Source organism: Corylus avellana, chromosome ca10 (genome assembly GCF_901000735.1).
Source record: "Corylus avellana chromosome ca10, CavTom2PMs-1.0".
NCBI lineage: Eukaryota > Viridiplantae > Streptophyta > Magnoliopsida > Fagales > Betulaceae > Corylus > Corylus avellana.
Window position 1 is genome coordinate 19,443,138 of NC_081550.1, and position 9,026 is coordinate 19,452,163.

General features: G+C 34.8%; 1 protein-coding gene across 1 annotated transcript; it reads right to left on the bottom strand.

The window, feature by feature from the left end:
• Positions 1 to 1,055: 1,055 nt before the first annotated feature.
• Positions 1,056 to 4,238, bottom strand: LOC132163104 (receptor-like protein 35). The gene has a single exon (XM_059573302.1). It carries the CDS (start codon positions 4,236 to 4,238, stop codon positions 1,056 to 1,058), a length of 3,183 nt encoding a protein of 1,060 aa, XP_059429285.1.
• Between the last annotated feature and the right edge of the window lie 4,788 nt (positions 4,239 to 9,026).

Genomic DNA, 9,026 nt, shown 5'->3' on the forward strand with positions numbered 1-9,026 from the left:
TGGATGAAGGAGTGCAATGCATCCGCCTCCTTTTCCATCCTCATTAATAGTTCTCCCTTTGGCAACTTCTCCTCCTCCAAGGGCCTTAGGCAAGGAAATCCCTTTTCCTTTTTATTTTAGGTTGTGAGATCCTTGGAGGAGGATCTCAGCTTCAAGTCATGGTATTGCATCTGTTTACCTCGACCCCTAGGTGGGCTAGGCATCAGATCCATGAAGGGTCAAAACAATGCTCTCATTGCCAAACTTGGCTAGAAAATTATTTCCAATCCTGCTGAAAGTTAAATATCAGAAACTATTCCAGGAGGCTGCTCTTGGGGTCTGGGAAAGTATTCTCAACTCCAAACCTCATGTTGAAGCATGCGCTTGCTTACGAATTTACCCATATTCCCCCCTTCCAATTTGGGACTCTTCTTGGGTTCCCCATATCCCAAATTTTAAACCCAAACCACTAAATGACAGTAACCTTACCCAACCCATTCTCCTGGTATCAAGCCTCATCACTAAAAATGTTTATTTCCTCCGATTCTATGGAGAGAGGAATCAGGTTATGTGGGATAAAGATAAACAACCCTATTTAATTTTGATAAGAGATCGAGCTGGGCGCTAATCCACCCTGTGCATAAACATGGTTGGTTGGCCTTTAAGCAGTGAATTTCAGTGTTTGGTCAATTAACATGATTACAATTTGCCAGTGAAAAAAAAGGAGTCAAACCTTCAAAAGGAAACACTATTAGTTATGTTTTCCTAGACTAATCACATACTTTATAAATACCTCTCTTCTGACAGGGGAATTTGAAAGCAATGACCCACGCAAATGTGAAAGCATGGCCAATTTTTCCTCCGCATGACATGTACGCCTCGTAAGTAGTCCCCAAAAAAATAATATCAAACAAGTGCATAGTTGAGTAATATAGTTTGCCAATTACAAAATATCATACCATAAGACAATACTTGCATCGAATTACATGGATTTTTTTTTTTTTTTTTTTGCTTAATACCGAAACCAAAACGACTAGAATTAATAATGATAAACCTGGAGGTATTGCGCTGCATAACTATGACTTGTGCCTCCGCCTCTGATTTCCGTGTATGCATTTTTTATGGTATTCTTTTCCAAGATATAATCGAGGGAAGATCCTGAAAAGAATGTCGTCAACATGTTTGTAATACCATATCCTCCACCTCTTCCAAAACATAAGCGGCCCAATGATAATTCCAATGCCAAAAATAAATCCCAATTCAATACTTATGTAATTCCACTCTATCACAATTCCAGAATTCCAATGTTTTTCTTCATATGTTGGAGGTGACAATTGCGGCTCCTCATATGTGCAGTGTGATTTTAAAGGGATGCCACATAATCTTTCATTCCCTTCAAAGGAAGTTTCCAAAAATGTGGCAAATTGCTTGATGAATGGAATTTTTCCCTCCAACTGATTAAAGGAAAGGTTGAGAACTGATAGGAAAATAAGACCATCGGCAATTTGCATAGGAATCTTACCAGAAAGCTTGTTGCTTGACAGGTCTAGTGACTCAAGATTTGTCAATTTCCCCAAAGATGATGGAATTTGGCCCGTGAAAGCATTATGCGACAAGTTGAGAATATGAAGCACTTTGAGTTCTCCCATTTCTTTAGGTATTGGACCATCAAAACCATTGCAAGAAAAGTCAATAGTGGTGAAGATTTCTAGGATATTCTTCAACTCCACCATTAAACCTTTGATAGTAACTGTTATCATATCTCGATAATAAATTCCAGCCACTTGGGTTTCAAGGTAACTTAGCCTTGATTGGGCCTCTTGTGAACGATTCATCATTGCCATCCAAGTCAAAAGAAGTGTTATTGGAAGGTTACCAGTAAAATTGTTTGAAGCCACATCTATAATTTGAAGCATTGGCCAGGTGGCATTAGGCTCTGGATGAGTAATGGACCCGTAAAATTTGTTAGATCGCAAAACAAGAACCCTCAACATGGATGTGTTCTTCAAGTAAAATGGGAAGGTACCCTTGATGTGGTTGTTCCCAATGTCCAAGACCTCCAACCGTTTGCAATTGGCCAAAGATTTTGGTAGCCCCCCTTCTAGTTGGTTTTTATTGAGATATAAAGTATGTAAACCACAATTATCTGGAAATGCATCAGGAATTGTGCCATTGAGGTTGTTTGTCCTTAGATTCAGCACTCCAAGTGTACGGCTCATCTTAATCAAGCATTGGGGAATTGTGCCACTGAAGGAATTATTAGACAGATCTAGAAGTTGAAGATTTGTAGCTTTGCATATTGATCTAGGGATGCTCCCATATAATTTATTACTTGAAAGAGACAAGAAGAAAGTGTTGGCAAGGGATTGACTGATGCTTGCTGGTATCTCTCCATAGATCTGGTTGTTTGAAAGGTCAAGAAATTGTAAACTCGATTGGTTTCTCAAGAAATCAGGAAATACTTTCAACTTGCAAGAAGCCAACCCTAAGTAGGAAAGTTGGGGGAATGAGGTTAACGAAATGTTAAAACTATTAAATTCAACCAACAAGTTGTTGTATGAAAGATCAAGCTCTGAAATACTTTTAACATTTTGAATCACAGTAAGGTCTAAGGAGCCAGAAAATTGGTTGTGCGAAAGATCTAACTCTTGCCATGATGGAAGGGGAAATAGAGAAATAGGAATATTCCCATTCAATGAATTGCCGCTCAAGTCAAGAGAATCCAGATTCAAAAGTTCTTCCCACTGAGTGGAATTAATTTGACCAGACAAATGATTATTACCAAGTAGTAAGGAAGTTAGATTCTTGAACATCCCGAAATTTGGAATTGATCCATTGAAATTGTTGTTTGACAAGAACACATAGAGCAATTGTGTGAGGCTCCCAATTGAGCCTGAAATTGATCCGGTGAAATTGTTGTATGACAAGTCCAAAGAGACCAATTGTGTGAGACTCCCAATTGAGCCTGGAATTGATCCGGTGAAATTGTTGTATGACAAGTCCAAAATGACCAATTGTGTGAGGCTCGCAATTGAGTCTGGAATTGATCCGTGGAAATTGTTGTATGACAAGCCCAAAAAGACCAATTGTGTGAGACTCCCAATTGAGCCTGGAATTGATCCAGTGAAATTGTTGTATGACAAGTCCAAAATGACCAATTGTGTGAGGCTCGCAATTGAGTCTGGAATTGATCCATTGAAATTGTTGTCTGACAAGTCCAAATTGACTAATTGTGTGAGGCTCACAATTGAGTCTGGTATTGATCCATTGAAATTGCATTGCGCAAGGTCTATTCTTGACAACATTTTAAGGTTACCAATAGAAGGTGGTAATGACCCAGAAAAATTTGTAAAGCCAAGTGCCATGTCTCGAAGAGATCCATTTGGGAGAAATTCTGGCAAAGAAACTTCAAGTCGATAGTTAAATGACAAGAAAAGTGTTTGTAGCGTTGGAACCTGGAAGATCTTTTCCGGAAATTTTCCATTCAGTTCACAATCATAGAAATCCAAGGATGTCAAATTTTTGAAATCTGCAAAAAAATCTGGAACTGGAGCAGATAAATTGTTACGAGACAAATCAATAATTGAGAGGGACTGAAGATTTTGTAAGGAGGAATCAATAGGGCCTGAAAGATTGCACTTTGACAAGCTCAGCACTCTCAAATTTGGAAGTGAAGATGATAAAGCTTGACCCCACTCATTACCTTGTGCTGATATTAATACACCATCAAGATAAAGTTCAATAAGCTCCGAAAGTTTCTGAACGAGCACATTTAAATTTGGATTCTCAAGTTTCAGTTGATAGATGTAATAATAGGTCGTAGATAAATCAAGAGTGACCAACCTTGTCAAGCGCGAAATCGCAAGAGGAATCTGCCCTGCAAAGCCAGCATTTGAGAGATTCAAATAACTCAAATTCACCAACTTGCCAAACTGTGGTGGAATATGAGAATTGTTGAAGTCATTATAAGCCAAACTCAAGCTTTGGAGGTGCTTAAAACTGAAGAGGCTGCTTGAATTGCCAAGTCCACCCAAGATGGATTCACTGCTCAGGTCAAGGCCAATAACACGTCCCTCGTTGCAGGTTACGCCTTCCCAAGAACAGCAATCGACACTTTGGTTCCACTTAGCTAGTTTTGCAGACAAAGTAGATTCGAATATAAGGGTGTTCTTCAATTCGAGCAACAGGAATTGCTGATTGTCCAAACATTGGTGAGACACCACAAAGACAGTAGAGAAATTGAGGAAAAGTGTGCACATGGGCACCAAGAAGAGCCATGAAAAGAAGGGAATTCTCATTTGGAGGGAGGCTGTAGTAATTAAGAGACACTAGCTCGTAGAGTTAAGAATTGAAGAGGTAATGAAATCTATATATATATATATGGTGTGTTGTTGGCGGCTGTAGTAATTCCAGCCAGCGTCTAACAAATTTATTTCGAGAAACGTGGCCTTGGAGTTGGGGGAAGACTCTGAAAAGTGTATTATGAAAATGAGAGTCAACAGAGGAGCATGGAAGCTTAAGCTAAAATTTATTTCCAGGTAAGTACAGATTATGAATAAAGTGGGAGTTGAGGGGCTAATGAGAGGAAATTAAGGTCAAGTCCTGTAAATCACCTACCAATTCCTATTTGTCCCCTCGATCTATTGATTCCTCATGACTTTCCTACTCCCAATTTATTGGCAGTGGGATATTTCCATGTCATGTTTAATTCAAGACATTTTCAAGGGCCCATAATTTGGTGGAGGTAGGTATTACAGCATTCACATTGACCTTTTTTAAAAAAAACTTAATTATTTAGTTGATTTAGCTAGCCAGTTTTCAAAATCACTAAATATTGAACTCTTTAAATATTTCTACACTTTAACTAAATATTATATTTTATTAATGAATCAAACTTTTGGATTCTTTACATTAAAAATCTACTTTAGTCAAGAGGAAAGAAAATAAGATAAAAGAAAAAAATAAGATAAAAAAGAAAAAGGGAAAGTCCACATACCCCCTCAAACTACCACCCAATTGACAATGTCTTCCCAAACTTTCAATTGTGAATTGATAATGTCCCCCTCAAATTACCAAACCATTGTCAATGTTCTCCCCAATGACAAAACTACCCTTAGTAAAATAAAAACAAAAAATACTAAAAAAACCCTAAAACTAAAAATAAAAAAATAAAATCCAAATTCCAAGGGGTGGCCAATTTTTTTTTTCTTTTTTTTTTTTAAATCCTTCTTATTGAAAAAAAAAATTGGTTTCTTTTATAAAAATTGAAAATTTTCGTTTTTTCTATAATTTTTTTAAAACAAAAATTTCCGTTTAAAAAAAATAATTTTTCATTTAAAAAAATAAAAATAAAAATAAAAATTTTCGTTTTAAAAAATAAAATTATAAACATTTCGTTTTTTTTAAAAAAAAAAAATTAAAATTTCATTTTTTTTAAAAAAAAATTAAGAATAATTTTTTTTGAATTTATAGGGGTGTTTTTGTCTTATTAGAAAAAAATATATATAAGGGCATTTTTATCTTTTTCCTAACCTTGGGGGGACATTGAGTGAAGAATACTAAATTTGACATTGAGTGAAGAGTTTGTTAAATAACATATTTTGTGAGTTTTGTTAGAATTTTAGTGAAAAAGCCAAAAATAAAAACCTCAATGTGAATGCTCTTATATAAGAAACTAAACTAATTGTACTCTACTAAGAGATATTTCTATGAAGATCAATTTTCCGATGGTTTGGAAGAATACCTTATATTATGAGAGAATTTAAATCTTTTACAAACACAAAATTTCATAGGATAAGTACTTGTAAGTGATCTCATGTCATGCCAACGTCGTCTAGCTACCTACTGTTAATTCTACTTGCATAACACTCCTACATTTCCTTTTTGTTTAATAAAAAGAAAAATATTGAAAAACCTTTTATTTTTGGCTAAAGCAATATTATAAGGATTGACTTCATGCCATCCTTATAAAAGCTTTCTTGATTATTTATCGCAAATAATTGACATCATGGGGCCCTATGGAAGAAGTAACAGGGCAATTTACATGTATGATCGAGACTCACTCGAGCATGGAGATCAAATTTATTTCTCATGGTCTATCGTTTTTGCATTAATTAATGAGATAAAGCTTCAAAACCCAAAGTGCACGGACCAACATATAAAATGTGGTCATTTATTTTCTTTCTTTAGATTTATTCTTAGTTAGTTAAGAGTGGAAACTCAAAAAATCCTTACTCATTTTCTCGCATCTCAACATCAATAAAGTATTATGACTCAGGCTTTCTATGAAATGATACCATAACGTGTTGAAATAGAATTCTAAGTTGAAATTGATTTACTTGGTTTGAATTGAATAATATTAAATTCATTATTATTTATCTAATATTATCTTATATGAAAGTTTTACTATTTAATCAACCACTTAATTATTAATTTTTTCCACAAAGTCAAGATTATAAGAATAAATTCTTTAGTAAGTTCTTCAAAATTAGTGCTTAATTTTGTGAGTATGGATGGAATTGTAAGAATTGTAATGTGATTGTTGATTTTTAAGGAATAAAAATGGAAGGAAAATAATGAGAAAACGACCTTCTACTTGAACAGGATCTGTTCTCTGTGTTATTTTGTTCCAATGAATGACTTGTACAAAACGCTCCAGTGCCTTCTTATACGGATTTTACAACTACAAACAAATTAATTCCTCTGCCTATGTAATAAGCACTCATTTACAATTACAAGAAAAGAACTTGCCGCTAATTAATTATTCTTATATTTTTTTTGAGTAATTAAGTATGCAATATATATATATATATATATATAAAAGCCTCAACTACTTGATTTCAATAGAATCTCATAAAGTGATAGACGTGATCGTTTGATACATCAAACTACCAAAATGTGACAAAAAAGCCACTATGTTAATATCCGTGTAAGTTTGGATAAAAAATTGATCACATGACTTGCCCATGTCCACTTTGAATTTTATTGATAATATTCCATTTATATAACCATAAAAAATATAGATAAAAAAAAAATAAATATAATACTATTCATTTGAACAAGATAAAAACATATTCAACTCTCGTAATGAGTACTTTTTAAACTGATTAATATGAGTCGTTTTAGGTCTTATTGATGTCTTGATCGTACTGGGTTAGACAATAACTCAAGTGAATTTGATTAATCATCTGCGGTTCTCATTATTTAGATCCCTCATATGTAGTTTCCAACAGAAAAATGTTATCATAATTACGTCTAGACATAGTAGTCACTCTAATTACCTTTTTGTACCTCCATTACCTTTTACTTGCTTTTATTTGTGCTATAGTTCTTGCTTGTTTATTTTCTACGAGAGACTGTGATGAAATAGTAAAAGTAACAAAACCAATAAGCAAAAGTTCGTGGATAAGTATTTAAAGTTTCAACAAAGAAAAAAAAAAACACAGGAGATGGTAATCATGTGGACGCCCAGATCAATTGAAACATCCTTTGCATAAAGTTCCGAATGACCATTTTCTGTCTATATACACTAATTTTATGGGTATCATAAGCCATGCTCCAAGTAATTAGAAAGAAACTAAAGTAATTAAAGTGATTAATTTACATGATCGGTCTGTAAATTTATCTAAATTGAACAGTGAATAGGGACACTTTGCCTTGTACACAAGGCTAAAAAGGTATGGTCAATAAGTCTAATTTGTGTTGATTTATCAACACCCAATTTATTTGGTGAAATGGCCGACAAGCCCTGGCCTTGGTAGAAGACTCTGAAAAGTGTATTATGAAAATGAGAGTGAACAGAGGAGGGAGGAAGAGTGGAAGGCCCAAGTCTTCTGAGCTTCCTTTCATAGCATGCCTTTTTCTCATAGGTAACCTTTTTCTCTCTGCAAATTTTCCACATCGATCCAAATAGTATTTCTCGCTTAATTTGCTTTTATAAAATTTATATAAGGATTAAGTTTATGTCATCCTTATAAAAGCTTTATTGATTATTAGTTGGAAATAATTGACATCATGGGCCCCTATCCAACTTAACATGCAATTTACATGTATGATCATTGATCGAGACCCATAGCTTACAACCATTAGACTGAAAAAGTGTTAAATTTCCTGAAAATATTAAATTAAAGAACCAAACATACCTGAGTTCTTTTCTTTTTTTTTTTTTAAATTCTCATATGTTGAAGGTGAATGAATTTATTTATTTTTGGATGAATGATTTTTTTTTTTAAAAAAAAAAAAAAAAAATTATAAACCAACACAACTTTTACAAAAAACTACCAATGGAGTCATGGGAGACTTTGAAAAGTGTATTATGAAAATGAAAGTCGACAGAGGAGGGAGGAAGAGTGGAAGACCCAAGTCTTCTGAGCTCCCTTTTCATAGCAATGGGGTTGCCGACTTTTATTGTTTTTCTTTGGTCAGTCAGTCAAGCGTCATTACTCAAAAAATCCTCACCCCTTTTTTCTCGTCACAGCATGACAAAAGTAATATTACTTTAAAGAGGGGGAAAGAGTGGAAAACCCAAGTCTTCTGAGCTCCCTTTTCATAGCAATGGGGTTGCCGACTTTTATTGTTTTTCTTTGGTCAGTCAGTCAAGCGTCATTACTCAAAAAATCCTCACCCCTTTTTTCTCGTCACGGCATGACTAAGTAATATTACTTTAAGGAGGGAGGAAGAGTGGAAAACCCAAGTCTTCTGAGCTCCCTTTTCATAGTAATGGGGTTGCCGACTTTTATTGTTTTTCTTTGGTCAGTCAGTCAAGCGTCATTACTCAAAAAATCCTCACCCCTTTTTTCTCGTCACGGCATGACTAAAGTAATATTACTTTAAGGAGGGAGGAAGAGTGGAAAACCCAAGTCTTCTGAGCTCCCTTTTCGTAGTAATGGGGTTGCCGACTTTTATTGTTTTTCTTTGGTCAGTCAGTCAAGCGTCATTACTCAAAAAATCCTCACCCCTTTTTTCTCGTCACGGCATGACTAAAGTAATATTACTTTAAGGAGGGAGGAAGAGTGGAAAACCCAAGTCTTCTGAGCTCCCTTTTCATA

Excerpts from the sequence above, each read along its gene's own strand:
- LOC132163104 (XM_059573302.1), bottom strand. The coding sequence starts at position 4,238 with ATGTGCACACTTTTCCTCAATTTCTCTACTGTCTTTGTGGTGTCTCAC.